The following is a 16,996-nucleotide window of genomic DNA, read 5'->3' as shown; positions in this document are numbered from 1 at the left end:
AGGAAAAACACTATACAAAGATAAAATAATGAATGCACTACTGTTTATTCATATTACAGAATACTACATATAGATTAAAATGAATGAACTAGATCTACATGGCTACACCTGTTTAGGTAAAATAAGCAACATGCAAAAAAGTTAACAAGACAAAACAAATACATATATATATATGATTTATGTAAAATTTTAAAACAATTCTACCATGTCTTCATATTTGGAGAAAGAACAGAATGATACCCTTCAAGAATGGTGACCAATTACGGGAAAGGAAGGAGCAAGCTGGGGAGTTAGACCTTAGTTATATCAAACATACCATTACCTATTTCTAAAAGATAATTCTGAAGAAACAATGCCAAAAATGTTCAATCTAAATGAGTGAAATGGATATCAATTTATAATTTCTTTGTACTTTTCAGTATATTTAATTTTGTAACTTGAACTATTTTGTCATTTAAAAACATTTTATAAACTCTATGTGTAGGTTCTTCATGACCTTGGTATAGGCAAAAATTCTTAAATTTTAAGACACAAAAAGTACTGACCACAAAAAAAAATTGTATTACATTAAAATTGAAATCCTCTATTAACCCAAAAGATACTATTAGGGGAGACAAAAGGCAAGCCAAGAAGCAGAAGATATCTGCAACACAAAGAACTAATATGACAAAGAACTAATATCTAGAATATATAAAGAACTTTGATAACCCAATAGGAAAATGAACAAAACACTTGAAAAGGCACTCCATAAAAAAGAATACCCAAATATCCAATAAATACAAGCTGTCCCAAAATAACGTATACACTGTAATAGCTGATAGCTCAAGTATGAAAATGAAAGGTATTTTAATAAACACTGCCTTTATAATTATTTGAAATGTGTATATACATTATAAGTACTGTACTTAGGAACAGTCATCAGGAGAATGCAAATTAAAAATAATTCTACTATCAGAATGGCTAAAATGGTGTTAGAGTCAGGAGAGTCGTTATCCTTGGGGGGCTGTATCTATTGGGGAGCACAAAGAAGATTCTATTATTCTGGTACTAGTTTATTTCCTCGTCTGGGTGCTGGTCATACAGATAAATTTGAAAATTCAACAAGCAGTACATTTATATTAGCACTTATCTGAATGTATGTTATATGTCAATGAAATTTACCAACAAAAACTACACATAGAAAAAAACATGGAAAAATGAATAAACTCAAAGTAGGAAAACATTCCTATGACACAAAACCCATATGCCATAAATGACTGACAAATTCACCTATTTAAATTTTTAAAAATAAATGACAAAGATCCCAATAAGCAATGCTAAAAAACAACAATTAGGTAAGATATTTACAATTTATATGACACAGTGCAAAACCTGCAAGAAAAAAGTCCAACAACCCAAGAGAAAAATGGGCAAAGGATATAAATAGAGTTTGGAGAAAAGGAAACACAAATAATTCAAATTTATTAAAAAATGTTCAATATCACTCATAACAGAAATAAAAATTAAACCTAGCATGAAATTCCATTTTTCACCTTTCAGATAAAAATGTTATAACTCCTGGAAAAGGTGTGTACACAGATAAATAGTGCAACATGATAGGCTCTCTATATCCATGACAAATACACATACCGATTTGAACCAGCAAGTCCACCTCCAGAAAATTATGCTATAGATACTTGCCAATGTAGAAATTAATGTCTATATAGTGAATAAATGTCAATTAAGAATTGATTAAATAAATTAGGGCACATCCTAGAATACTACAGTTTTGTGTTTTTAATAAGAACGAAGAAGCACTTTATGTACTGACTAGAGGCCTGGCCTGTGGGATCGGGCCGAAACCGGCTCTCTGACATCCCCCAAGGGGTCCTGGATTGCCAAAGGGCACAGACCAGGCTGAGGGACCCCACTGGTGCACGATTGGGGCCAGAGAGGGACTGTAGGGGGGCTCCAGGGCGTGGCCGGCCCATCTTGCTCAGTCCCGATTGGCCAGACCCCAGCAGCAAGCTCTCCTACTAGTCGGAGCATCTTCCTCCTGGAAGTGCAAGTCACAGCGACTGGTCGACTGGTCAACTGTCTGCCCCCTGTTGGTCAGTGCACATTATAGTGACTGGTCGACCAGTTGACTGTCTGCCCCTGGTGGTCAGTGCACATCATAGTGAGTGGGTGAGTGGCCTTAGCATAGCATTAGCATATTACACTTTGATTTGTTGAACAGACGACCAGACCAGACACTTAGCATATTAGGCTTTTATTATATAGGATATGGAAAAGATTCCCAGTTATAATATATAGTTGAAAAAGGGTAACAGTAGTATATAAGCATGCAAACTTGTTTGAAAAAGAACTGATATACACATTTACTTGAATATATGTATAAAATACTTTAAAAAAGATATCTAAAAAGCCAATACTGTATTATGTATTAGATCAAATCTAAAAAGCCATCAATTGTAAGATGCAGAATTATTTTATAGCCCAATAACAAGTGTCATCAATTAAATTATGACTATATTCTTATCAAATAGGATTATATTTTATTCTTCTTGAAGGGACTACCTTTAGATTAAATTATCATTTAATCATACATGAGCTTTCATAAAAAGGACAATACTGGCAAAACATTACTTTTAAATGCAATATCTGCCTTTTCTGAATCATTTTCATCTCATATGTTGATAATATAATGATAATCCTCTGTTGTCATCAAGAGATTTCTTTTTTAAATAATCAATTACTGTCTCTATGATTTTCTTCCAGGCTGTGTGATAGGACAATCCTTTGTATGTACCTCAGTAATAAAACATTCAAAACTTAGCACTGTTACATCTAATTTTCAGAATCTTCTTATTTTAGGTTCTTCTAAGTAGCCCTTCTCACACTTCATTGTATATGCAAATCTCTAACATTTTGCCCAATTTGTTTTTATCTATATCTATCTATATGTATGTTTTTTAAAATGTATTTCTTTGTATACATTAAAATTCTATTTATTCACAATCCTGTAAGCTTTGACAAATGCATAGAACAGCAATTTTCAACTGGTGTGCCACAAGAATTTTTAAAACATGCAATACCAGATCTCTTTAGTCAGGGGCACTTTTCCCTTCGATTATCAAATTTAAAAAAATGACAACAGCCAATACAATAGTTGTCCAGTGCAAATGAATCAAAATTATAACTATTTTTTGTCAGATAAGCAAAAAATACATTTTTTGGTGTGCCACAGAATTTTAGTAGTTTGTGTGTCATGAAATGAAAAGGTTGAAAATCTCTGGCATCAAGTATCGCAACTACCACCAAAATCCGGATAGAGAATAGTTCTCTCAGTCCCCAAAATTCCCTGTGCTGTTCCTTTGTAGTTAAGCCTTTTTACTCTACCTAGTCCCAAATAATCAGTGATCTATGCTCCATTCCTATAGATTTCCTTTCCCAGATTGCCATATAAAATAAACTCATATAGTCATGATCTTGTGAATCTGCATAATGCATTTGAGTTTGAGTTGCACCCATGTTGTTGTGTATATCAATTAGGAACTAGATTTAAGTGGCAGCGGGGGGTTGGGGGGGAAAAGGAAGGTAATTGTTAGTTTAGAAGGTTTTACTTTAAAATATTATTAGGTAGCCTGGCGTGGCTCAGTGGCTGAGCATAGACCTATGAACCAGGAGGTCATGGTTCCATTTCCTGTCGGGCTTCGTGCCTGGATTGCAGGCTCGATCCACAGTGTGGGGCATGCCCGAGGCAGTCGATCAATGATTCTCTTTCATCATTGATCTTTCACTCTTTCTCTTCCTCTCCCTTCTTCTCACACATAGTAATTTGTATACACATAGTATCAATGAAGAAACAAGAATAGTCTTTTATATTGTCTTTAATCTTAAACGCAGAACAACCATATTTTTAGAATGGTGTGACCTTAAGTGAGAAATTATTTAACTAAATTATTAATTATACTGAGTTCTTTGGGTCTATAAAACAACAAGAAACATTTCCCCTTTTAGAGATTTAAGTTACTACATAAATAGTCATTGTTACATAAGTAATGCAATACAATTCCCACCTGATCATCATCTTCTACCACCACCAGGGTTAATTTAGTCTTCTTAAAATCCAATCTAGTTATCTTGGGCCTGTAACAATATGAAAACAGTAGCCAGATTTTAAAAAATGTCCTCTAAATTTTTTTTTAAATGTTGTTGTTACTTCAAGCACATTAATCATCTGACTTCTGAACTGAAAATTGGTAAGGGTAAAATAAAATAAACATTACCTGCACTGGCCATCAAAAAGGCCTCCAATCTAAAATATAGCTAAGACAATAGAAAAAAAATTTCAAAAGCAACACTTCTAGCAAAACTGATGCTGCACATTTATCAGGCATTAAAAATGCTAAAGAGTGCTGGCTGGGTGGCTCATTGGTTGGAACACTGTCCCATCCACCAAAAGGTTTCAGGTTCAATTCCCAATCAAGGCACATACCCTAAGTTGTGGGTCTGATCCCCAATTGGGGGCCATAAAGGAGGGAACTGATCGATGTTTCTCTCTCTCTCTCTCTCCCTTCCTCTCTCTTTAAAATAAAACATCTTCAGGTGAAGATTAAAAAAATGTTCAGGAAAAAAAATGAAAAAATCGCCGAAACCGGTATGGCTGAGTGGATGGAGCGTCGGCCTGCGGACTGAAGGGTCCCAGGTTCGATTCCGGTCAAGGGCATGTACCTGGGTTGCGGGCACATCCCCAGTGGGAGATGTGCAGGAGGCAGCTGATCGATGTTTCTCTCTCATCGATGTTTCTAACTCTCTATCTCTCTCCCTTCCTCTCTGTAAAAAATCAATAAAATATATTTGAAAAGGAAAAAAAAAAAAAAAAAAGAAAAAATCCATATAAATATTTCACAGGCCCCAACTATGGTGTAAGAAATTCTCCAGGAACTGGATAAAGACTACAAAGCTTTTTAAAAGGCATAAAGGAAAACATATTATTGATTATTTTCTATAGCAATTTTGGTTTGAGGAAATACATTTTTAAAAATAATTTTTTAAACCTGATTTTATGACCCACTTTCCAACTCTATCTCCCATTTGAACTAAAATCCTAAACAGCCTACCACATTTGAACTCTGTACTTCTATGAACTGTAATGTCAAAACAATGCAACTCTCACTAATTTTTAAATATCACTTATGTAAAATATAATTGTAAAACATAGCTTGTTTGCAAGAACTGTACTAAAACAGTAAGTAAGTGTAATAGGTGAAGGAGGGGGAGGATCTAGCACTTATTTAAGTGGAACCAATGCTTACATATAACGCCTACCAAGTATCAGGTACTCTTCTAAATGTTTTACAGGTATTAATTCAATTCATTCTCACAACTATATGTGAGGTGGTACAAAAGATGCTGTCTTTATCTCTCAGCCTAGAGCGTTTTCTGGCTATGAATCCTATCATCACCCCACAGGTCCAGTTGGAAGTGTAAGAGAATTAACACTCAAGGACTGAGTAAAGAAATGCCCCAGCTCCCTCACCCAGTGAGGGGCAATTATAAAGGTGTTCCATTCAAGTCTCTCAGAGTCCCTAACAGAGACACCTGGATGCAAAAACAAACGGAATGCTATCTTCAACTTTTTAAGGGGAAATAATTTTCAACCTAAAATTCTATTCTCAGCTCAATTATCAAGAAAGCATAAGAGAAGAATATAACATTTTAAGGCATCCAAGGATTCAAATAATTTACTTTCCATATCCTTTTATCAGGCAGTTGGGGGGGGGGGGGAGATATATATATATATATATATATTCAGAAAAAACAAAAGCAAAGAAATGAAAATATGAGAAGAGGACACAGAATCCTAGCCGAGAAACAGAAAATGGAAGTCCCAAGATAAAAATTGTACAGCAGTTTGGAGAGCAAACAGTTCCCATTGAAATATAATCATTTCATATAGCCCTTGAGAATCTGAAAGAACTTAAGGAGACCACAAAGACAGGTACTTTAAAGAGATGTGTGTGGTGCTGTACATGACATTGGAGGAGGGGGAGCCAAGAACTCTAGGAAAAACAAAAAGGTACATGGAAGGGAAATGTAATCCCAGTTGTGAGTTCAAGGATTTCAGGTTTGATCAGGAAAAGGACAGAGGTAGCAGTACTGCACAGATCTCTACTGAGGTGTTAGGACAGGCTGCACGAGGGGGAGTCCTTCACAGCAGAACATCCGGAGACAAATGGCACAGAGCCCCCACCAAGAAGGGGAAGAAGGTATGGGGACTGCCAGAAAAGAGGGGAATCAGAGAGGGGGCTTATGTACCTAGGCAATGGCATTCAGCAGCAAGGGGGGCGTGTCTGGGTCAGAGAGCTCTGAAAGGCAGTAGTGGTTTGGAGTCTTTTATAGCTACAAGATTTACCTTATCTATAGCTAGTAGTTTTTAGTGGGATATGCAAAGAAGACAGACTCTAAATGGCTGAAAATATACTTAACCCTGACCAGTGTTCTCAGTGGTTAGAACATCGACCCATGCACCAAAGGGTCTGCGGCAGGTTCAATTCCGGTCAAGGGCATGTACTGGGTTGCAGGTTCCATTCCAAGCCCTGGTCAGGTTGTGTGCAGGAGGCAACCAATCAATGTGTGTGTGTGTGCGTCTCTCTCTCTCACCTCCCTTCCACTCTCTCTAAAAACCAATGAAAAAATATATTATTAGGATATACATAAAGCAAATGGACGTGTAAGAAGTTGAGTTTGGTGCTGAGGGCTTCGAGCTAACGGTCCTCACATGCTATGAAGAAGTAAACAACATAAGAGCCAATACACAGGGCCATTTAGCCCACGTTTACACCACCAGTACACTGCTCAAAGCTGTGACACTTCTGACACAGACCCAATAATGTAAACACTATTTTTTGATTTTCAACTTTAGACAAAACCTGGAGAACTTAATTATGATTATGAAATCCAACTTATACACAAATATAATTTAAGTTTGGATAATAGAAGTTGGGACACAGAAAGAGCATAGCTTAAAAGGAGACATAAAAGTATTAATATCTTCCTCTCACACAATAAGGAGTAGTGAGTAAAAAGCCTGCCTAGGGCAGTGGTCGGCAAACTGCAGCTTGCGAGCCACATGCGGCTCTTTGGCCCCTTGAGTGTGGCCACAAAGTTTCAATCACACTGTACGTGCAGACCCGCATGTGGTATTTTGTGGAAGAGCCACACTCAAGGGGCCGCAGTTTGCCGACCACTGGCCTATGGAATAAGAAATAGCAAAAATAATGACACTGAGGCAGGACAGTAAGAAGCTAGGAAAATTCTTTGGCAAGTAGAATAGGGAAACTGAGCAGACAGCTGAACAAACTGGCTGAGCAATTTACAGACAGATACAGGTCACCTCCCTACAGACAACAGCTAGGCCTCAGTTGTATTTCAGCTCCAGGCCCAGGAAAGCAGCAAACCCAGATGGGCTATGCCAGGACCAGCTGCAATGACTAATGGCCCCCTGCCCTGGTGGTGTCCAACCAGCGGAGACCACGACCCTGAAGGGCACACCTGGAAAAGGTGATGTATAATCTGTGGAAGTCTCCCCTAAGACCTCCCCTAAACTCCCAGCCTTTGAAAATCCTCAAAACAAAGGACCCAACTTGTGCTCCCCATCCCAGAGCATATCCAAGCTTTCCCTTCCCCTCTGCTTCCCCCACAGGCATGTAGCTTCTAAACCAGTGGTTCTCAACCTTGGCTGCACATTAGAATCACCTGGGAATCTTTTTAAAATCCTAATTTCTGGGCCTCAGGTGATTCTAATGTGCAGCCAAGGTTGAGAACCACTGTTAAACAATAAGATTCCCCAGAGACTTGCAGCCAGGGGAAATGGGCAGCAGCAGCTCTTCCCAGGCTAACCCCCTGCACCTGTCTCTGAAGACTCCTTTTCTCTGACTTACCAGTGAGCCAGAGCAGCCCCACCTCAGCTCTCTTGTTGCTTCTTCTATCCTAAACCCTTCCTTGTTTCACTCCCCCCAGCTTTAATAAATGTACTCTCAAAATCACCTGCAGGCCAGGCCCTAGTAGAACATAACTACATGTGAACATTTAACATATCTAGAAATACATAATACTTACATTAGAACAGCGGTTCTCAACCTGTGGGTCGCGACCCCTTTGGGGGTCGAACGACCCTTTCACAGGGGTCGCCTAAGACCATCGGAAAATACATATATAATTACATATTGTTTTTGTGATTAATCACTATGCTTTAATTATGTTCAATTTGTAACAATGAAAATACATCCTGCATATCAGATATTTATATTAAGATTCATAACAGTAGCAAAATTACAGTTATGAAGTAGCAACGAAAATAATTTTATGGTTGGGGGTCACCACAACATGAGGAACTGTATTAAAGTGTCTCGGCATTAGGAAGGTTGAGAACCACTGCATTAGAACATGTACTTTGACATACCTTGGAACTAATGGAAAATGCAGCTAGAAGAGTTTTAAAAATTGCCCCTGGGTTGTGAAACTAAAGAGGTAGGATTATGACAGGAGACAGTTTCAATTAATTTATAACCTTTTCAGAACTATTTGATTTCCAAATTCTATTTTATGTATTAACTTCATATTAAAATACAAAACAACAATAAATATCTTTGACACTGACTCTACTTACCAAAAAAATAAGCCAATTTTGGTCTCTCCTTCAAAAACAAGAACTCCTGTTGGGGTTAGTCCCAAACTATAGTCATTCCCATCTCGAGCCTAATTTAAGGAACGGGAAATGTGTTAACTTATTTGCATAAAATAGGCTTCACATTTTCATACAATTGCTTAATTTTATTTTCACATTGAATTATATTAATTATTCACAGGTAATATTAATATGCAAGGTATTTTCAACAGTTAGAGTTTCCAAAACAACATTCTCAGGAGAATTAACGTGTATATTTAGTTCATTGAAACACTACAGTTTAAGGTATGTCTTCACTGAAAATAGTTACACTCCCACTACAACAAAAGCTCTTTCCAGATTCTTCTCACATTCTATTCACCACTTAAATCACAAATTTTGAAAAATAAAACTGCCTTTCTGGGAAAATTTAGCTACTCAAACTAAAAATAACTTAAATCACTATACCAGCTATCCTACAGTTGAACAAAGTCCTCTCAAGTTACAGATTTTCAACTTTGCTTCCTAAATTACTTTAATTTTTATAGAGCCTTCTTAGCTTACATGATATGAGACTATATGAATGTGAAGTGAAAGACTAAAAAGTGGCTAAAAATCTTTAATAAGTAACAGCTTAAAAGAACAGACATACTTTTTGGAAATTTTGGTTGTTTCTCTTCTTTCTTATATTAACCTTTATGTGAGATTCTTAACATTCAGTATTTAATCTCAGCCTTTATAACCACCTACCTCAAGTACCTAGCACTACCCCATACAAACTCCACAGCCTCTCTCACATGAAAAAATTTCATAGTCACCTTGTACCTTGAAGGAATAAATTTTTTAATAAAAGTATCACAATATAGTGCTTACCTTGACCACATGCATATCAACCCCATACATTTCTAGCCATTTGGCTTTATTCAGATAATTGGTTTCAGCTTGTGCTGGTGTCTGACCTCTGAAATAAAAATATTTTTTTAAATAATAAAAATGTAAAATGAAGTCTATACCAAGTACAGAAATAGAAGAAAATATAAGATCACTATCATGGTGATGTTAAGGAAAGTGTGGTCAAATATCAAGTACCTGTATTCCTTCCATTTCTCAAAAATAGCCAACTCCATCTCTTCAGTCTGAATGGGCATGAACCTGAACTCAGTTACAAGTTCAGGACTATGCTCAGCAAGATCACAGTCACCAAGTTCAGCTACAAACATAAGTTTTACAAAGTTATATTTTGTTAACAAGTTTATTTCCTGATGAATCTTTCTTTAAAACCAATTTTATTAAAAAATACTGCTAGGATTAGAAAGATTCTTTCTTAAACAACCAGGAATTCATAACATCCAAACCACTCCCAAAAATAAATGTAGCTTACACTTGTGATTTATCTGTCTATACACACAAATCACGTATTTGTGTTTGGTGGTGTATTTCTGATTAAATGTCTTCAATTTATTCAAACGTTATTATAATGCTTAACCTTTGAGAACCTCTTTCTAGACGTCCACAGAGAAATACATTTGACCTTATAATGAATAAATAAGAATATTTAGCAATCCTTAACATTTAGCTGGCATCTGTTAAGAACCTAATATGCAAAGAATGTGACATAAATTATTAAACCTAATGACATAACAAAGAAAAATTGCTAAAAAGTATTTGGGGAAGGAAGGCAGTAGGAAAAGAACTGAACAATGCACAAACATTTATGTACTCATCTGTGCTGAGCTCTGAACTGTGGGTTTGGGGGAAAAGGGAAAACATTCTAGTTTTCTATACTTAAAAATGTTTTCCTTTAAAATAATATTTTACTCATTAAAAATGAAAATATTTCCATTTTTATTTTAAAAAATCTAGCTGTGGAGAGAAAAAATACTTGAGAACTACATTGAGATAATCATACAAATGGTAACATTATTTATTGAGCACCCACTCTAAACACATATTATAAATACACTGTCACTTAACTTCCTTGAAGATTTTATCACACCCCTTTATTGCTGAAGAAATTGCTCTTTTGTCTGGACTACAGTGACTTTAAGGAGCTCTAAACCAAATCTGCTATATAATGTTGTTCAGAATGTTTACTAAAATGGTTCAGAAAAGTGAACCTGAGAGTATAAGAAAAAGCTAATAACAACTACCCTAATAAAATATAAAATCATAAATTAAACAAGAAGCTCCTTTTATGAAGATGGAAGTAATACTTCAGCAAATTTATTTTTAAGAACCTTAAGAATTAATAGGATTTGATAAACTATTAGGCAGGGGACAAAGAGAGATGCATAGGACAAAACATAAAATTTGAAGAAATCCAAACTAATGGTGCCATGGATGAAAAGATCAAGAAAAAATTTTATTTAGGAAAGAAATATAAGAAGAATTAAGAAATAATGTATCAGTCACATGTACCAATCAAACATTAAGTAATTAGTAAACACTACTCTGAATAGTGTTTTATTAAATACACCAAAATGTATAAAACCCATATTTTCAAGAAGCATATACTTTGCTTGTCATGAAAATTACACAATATGACAAAGACAGACAAGCTGATGCAATATCCTATATAATAAAAGGGTAATATGCAAATTGACCCTTACAGACCACTGGGAACGAATGGTCGCTACAACACGCACTGACCACCAAGGGCAGACGCTCAATGCAGGAGCAGCCACCTAGTGGTCAGTGTGCTTCCTCAGGGGGAGCTCCGCTCAGCCATAAGCAGGGCTGACTGCTGCGAGTGCATCAGTGGCAGGAGCCTCTCCTACCTCCTTGGCAGTGCTAAGGATGTCCCACTGAGGGCTCCCGGGCTGCCAGAGGGATGTCTGACTGCCAGCTTAGGCCCGATCCCCCGGGGAGCAGGCAGACATCCCCCAAGAGGTCCCAGACTTCGAGAGGGCACAGGCTGGGCTGAGGGACCGCCCCCCCACAAGTGCATGAATTTTCATGCACTGGGCCTATAGTATGGTATAACAGATATTGAAAATGACAGCTCTTCAATAGATCAAAAAATTTTAGAATTAACAACTTCATATAGGAATCAATAAAATGTAAAATACGTGCTTTCAAGATGCATGCAGTTATATACTTCTGATTGTTACAATGCTAGAAGCATAGCATTTCCAAACTAGTATCGTTAATATTCTGCAGACGAGAAAAGTTTTAATTTGTAGACAGACTATGATAGTAGATGGAAATGGATAGGTAACAATTATCCTAATGGCAAATTTTTGAAGTACAGAAATTTCGTCCATTCACAATCCTTCTATCAATAGGAAAATATGCTTTCTTAAATATTGGAAGCACAAAATGAGCAAAATATTAGGTTTATCATGAAAACATTAACATTTTAGTATTATTATCTTTATAATGGCAAATAAGTGCTACTGATCTTAGAGGGATTGGAGATAAATATAGAATCAGCCTCCTCCCCCAAAGCATAAAATTATAATCAGAATATTTCTTTCCATTTTGTAAACAAGGACTGAAATTAATGTTTTATGAGAATTTCAATTTTTTAGAAGAAAATTCCTAAATTTAACACTATATGATTAATATAACAAGGTACAAGATTTGAGTTTTTCATTACTCTCATTTACTGAAAAACTTTTTTATCCTTAAAATAACCATCAGGAACTTTTAAATACATGCTAAGTATTTATTACATGTATTTGTTTTTAAGAATACTACTAAAAGCAAACCATGTAGCTGTGGCAACTTTCTAATATATAACTGTATTCTTTTTAAGGAAAAAAATAGCTGATGGCCAACTATAACATTTATGGAATTATCAAGTAGACTGTAATAATAATTTGAAAACTTATAGACAGAAAAAGCACAAACTAAATGAAAGGCACGAGAAAGAAGGCAATGTTCTAAAACTAGTGTAAGTAAAGTCAGAGTTGGATATTGATACAAATTTACACAAAATCAGTGCTGCTTCTCCCATATCACTTTGAATCTTCTGAAATTCTTTACCTAACCATACACTGAAAATAGTTATGCTTTACTCTCAATAATCAACATGAGAACTGCTTACCTTGCACATTATAAGCTGCCAACTGAACTGCTGTATCAAAAGGACACTCCAATCTGAGACCAAACACAATTGGTTAAACAATTTCACAACCTTCAGTTAAAGACAAATGGAAACATATACTTTATGTTGGCCATTTCTTTTTCATAATTAGCTATAAAATTATTTTTCAAAAACATTTTTAAACTACTCAAAGAAAATATGGTTTACCTTAAGCAACTAATACTCACTTTCCACTGAGAATATCTTGTCTTAATTGAAGAACAAATAAATACCTAAGAAAAACAAAAGGCACAAATTTAACTGAAGAGAACAATTTTACCCTTCTAATTTGGAAAGAAACATTCTTAATTATACAACTTTGCCCAAAATAAAATCTATAAAAGAAAAAAGGGACAATAAGCATCAGGAGGATGATAGCATGTCTGTAAGGTGACAGCAAAAAACAGCCTAGCCGATGAGGCTCAGTGGTTGAGCGCCAACCTGTGAACCAGAAGGTCACAGTTCAATTCCCAGTCAGAGCACATGCTTGGGTTGTGGGCTCAATCCCCAGTTGCGGGGAGAAAGGAGAATGTGCAGGAGGTAGCCAATCTATGATTCTCTCTCATCATTGATGTTTCTATCTCTCTCTCGTCTCCCTTCCTCTCTGAAATCAATTTTAAAACATAGCAGGCACAGAATACATACAGTAGAAAGAAAAGATTTAAGGCAAATACTAAGAATGAGCTCTGTGAACTGATTTAACTGTACTTTGACAATGCAGCCATCCTATATGTGAAAGGATACAAGCATGCATATAACTGTGAATAATAGCTATAATCTCATTGGCAGAATAGTCAAGAGCAAAGCCCTCCTGAAAGGATTCAACAACTCAATATTTTACTTAGTAAATAGTAAGTAGAATGAGTCATAGATTTGCAATATCATCTATTAAGAAATACCAGGAGGGCAGGAAAAAGTAAAAATAGGTATATATAACCTACTTAAAGTTTATTCAAAATTATTCAAAACAAATCAAAATCTAACATTTTTTTTATTAATCAATGGCATTTCAATAGGTAAAGCAAATCAGGAGCCTACTTGAATAAACTCTCAGTGGCTAAAGATAGATCATTTTGAACATCAATAAACATGACAATGTATTTAAACACATCAGCCCCGTTTAAAATCCATGAGTTGATAATGACACTTAAAAAAAGAACTCACTAGTTACCTTTGGAGGATGCTAGGGAACTAACTCTTTATTTTGAAAACTGATAAAAAAAAAAAAAAGGAAAATAATCCTACACTTAAAAAGCACTATCCCAAATGACAGTCTATTGTCTGAGGTCTGTTACAAAGGCAAGGAATACATTTCATTAGCTGTCTATAAACTGGAAAGAATTATGGACAATCTTCCAACATTTAAGCTAGACTGACTAAACTTTACCCGTGTTCAACTATGTCTTACCGGGTTAGCTCTTCACGAAGATTATTTGGTTCCGAGGAATAAAACTTAACTCGAAAATGCAGACAATAGGGTGAACCAACTGCCATTAAAAAAAAAAAAAGAAAAGAAAAAGCTTTAATTTTTATAACTATTTAAATAATAAGAATTTACAGTCAGTAAATCTGTCAAAAATCCACTGAACTGGGGACAAAAGATAACAGGTTATTATTATATTTCAGTTTACAGTGTAGGTTTGATTAAACCTAATACAAAAAGAGCTATCTTTTTTTGAACTATACCAACCATCATACAGTACTATTATAATAATCTGTCTTCCTAAGAATAGATAGCTCTAATTTAATTCTAACAGTTCAGGGCCAATATCTATATACATATAATAGCCTAAGCGACCGTTACAACCGATCGACCAATTGATGGGTCGACCAGTTGCTATGACACACACTGACCACCAGGGAGCAGACGCTCAACGCAGGAGCTGCCCCATAGTAGTCAGTGCGCTCCCACAGCCAACCTCCCATGGCCAACTTCCTGTGGTCCTTCCTGTTGGCCAGCCAACCTCCCGCGCCTCCCCCCCTCCGCCCCCGGCCGGCCCCTATTAGCCCTGATCGGGTCAGCCAGCCAACCTCCCGTGGGGAGGGATCCTGATCAGCCCGATCGCTGGCCAGGCTGAGGGACCCCACCCATGCACGAATTCGTGCACCAGGCCTCTAGTATCAAGTAAAAAAGTTCTGACTGAGCCCTAACCAGTATTCCTCAGGTTTAATTCCCAGTCAAGGGCATGTACTTGGGTTGCAGGTTGGATCCTGGGGCCCGATTGGGGCAAGTGCGGGAGGCAACCAATCAATGTGTCTCTCACATTGATGTTTCCCTCCTCTCTCTTTCTTTCTATATCCCTTCCTTCCTCTCTCCCTCCGCCCTCCCTCTTCCTTCTCCATCTCCTCCTTCTTTTTCTCTTTTCTCTCACTCTTTCTCTCCCCCCTCCTCCACTCTCTCTAAAAATCAATAGAAAAAATATCCTCGGGTGAGGATTAACAACAACAAAAGTTCTGACTGTGCAATCTGACAGCCCTGACAATCTGCAGAGCTGTATTTCTTAAAAGCACAGAGGAACACTTATGTTATTAATTGTTCATGGCAAATCCTCCCATACACTTTCCAATTCACTTCACCTACTTCGTTATCTTTATTTTCAGTGGTTCCATTATTTAGTAAAGACAAGAGTTGCAATGCCCTGAAATCTGTTACTATACAGGATAAGGTATACTAAGGATTGAATACTAAAGTATTTTCCTGACTACTGATAGGAATAACACTGGCATTTTATGTGAAACGCTTCTTTTCACTGTTCTTAATTTTTTAAAAAGTTACAGCTTTGCCTAACTGGTGTGGCTCAGTGGTTGAGCCCTGACCTATGAACCAGGAGATCACGGTTCAATTCCCAGTCAGGGCACATGCCCAGATTGCAGGCTCGATCCCCAGTAGGGAGCATGCAGGATGCACCGATCAATGACTCTCTCTCATCATTGATGTTTCTATTTCTCCCTGTCCCTTCCTCTCTGAAATCAATCAATAAAAATATATATTTTTTTAGTCACAGCCTTAAAGCCTCAAAATATTTTTCAGAAAAAGCTGGACAAATGCCAAACAAGAAAATTCCAACATAAGAAATTACTAAATAAAGGTTAAGCATCTCATGGGAACTTAATCTCATTTGCAAGCTGCAGGGCTTTCTCCTGGAAACAAACTGTAAGGCACTTCAATCTAATTACCATCAATCCTATATAATTTAGAATTAGTATTCCAGGTTGAAATTATTTTTAGAAAGTAGAAATGCTAAGAAATTCATCTGAAACGATTGTTAAGTCCTTACTATTAAAAATAACTTACTAATATATAATTACATATAATTCAATTTCTATTTTTTTCACAATTTTTTCAACACTTACTTTTAACTTGCTTTTTGATACTCTTTGTAACATCCAACCAATGCTGAAAACAAAACAAAAATTCAGTTGTTAAGCAGATGACAGAACTTAGCATTTTAATTACTAAAAGTTAATTTTCATCATGCTTTTACTGGTAATCACAAGGGAATATTTCACAAGAGAAAAAAGAGTGAAAATGAGCAGAAGGATTATCTACACAAAATCCATAGTAAGCTTATGAATAGAAATGAGCAAAAAAAGACCTAAAACCAAATATATGACTTCTTAAAACATTACCTTTACTCTCAGTAAAAAAAGATAGTCTAAATTTTGCCCTTAGTTCTCAAAAAAATAAAAAGAGAGACTCACAACTATTAAAATTTGACAGAAGAAAAGTTATCTTCATGTTCCATATTCTTATAATAAAAATAAGATTTATTAACCATATTAGGTGCAATAATAATGCCATGTCTATTATACAAAACTAGAGGCCCAGTGCATGAAATCTGTGCACGGGGGGGGGGAGGGTCCCCTCAGCCCAGCCTGCACCCTCTTCAATCCAAGACCCCTCGGGGGATGTCCGATTGCCGATTTAGGCCGGCAGTCGGGCATCCCTCTCACAATCCGGGACCTGCCTGCCTGATCTCCCCTAACTGCCCCCCATGCCAGCCTGGTCACCCCCAACTGCCCCCCTCTGCCAGCCTAGTTGCCCCTAACTGCCCCCCCCACCAGCCTGGTCGCCCCTTATTGCCCCCCATGCCAGCCTGGTTGCCCCACACAGCCTCTGCTCAGTCATTTGGTTGTCCTTCACTAACCCTCCTGCTGGCCTTGTCGCCCCACTCAGCCAGTTTGGTTGTCCGTTCGGTTGCGATGGCCCCTGGCTTTTTATATATATAGATTGATTTTAGAGAGGAAGAAAGAGG

At 36.8% G+C, this 16,996-nt stretch overlaps 1 protein-coding gene across 6 annotated transcripts in view; it reads right to left on the bottom strand.

Annotated features, from left to right (window-relative positions):
- The window catches only part of EPB41L5 (erythrocyte membrane protein band 4.1 like 5), a 162,019-nt gene that overhangs the window by 108,875 nt on the left and 36,148 nt on the right, over nt 1–16,996 (bottom strand). For all 6 annotated transcript variants that reach the window (XM_014547919.1, XM_005876498.2, XM_005876499.2 and 3 more), the window contains exons 3-10: nt 16,095–16,137; nt 14,149–14,227; nt 12,929–12,973; nt 12,702–12,754; nt 9,743–9,863; nt 9,527–9,614; nt 8,657–8,745; nt 4,062–4,131 (exon numbers count right to left, since the gene is read on the bottom strand). In XM_014547919.1, coding sequence (XP_014403405.1) covers nt 4,062–4,131; nt 8,657–8,745; nt 9,527–9,614; nt 9,743–9,863; nt 12,702–12,754; nt 12,929–12,973; nt 14,149–14,227; nt 16,095–16,137 — 588 coding nt within the window. The remainder of the gene's footprint in view (nt 1–4,061; nt 4,132–8,656; nt 8,746–9,526; nt 9,615–9,742; nt 9,864–12,701; nt 12,755–12,928; nt 12,974–14,148; nt 14,228–16,094; nt 16,138–16,996) is intronic.

Source organism: Myotis brandtii, unplaced genomic scaffold (genome assembly GCF_000412655.1).
Source record: "Myotis brandtii unplaced genomic scaffold, ASM41265v1 scaffold488, whole genome shotgun sequence".
Taxonomy (NCBI): domain Eukaryota; kingdom Metazoa; phylum Chordata; class Mammalia; order Chiroptera; family Vespertilionidae; genus Myotis; species Myotis brandtii.
This window is presented reverse-complemented; position numbering and strand designations above follow the sequence as displayed.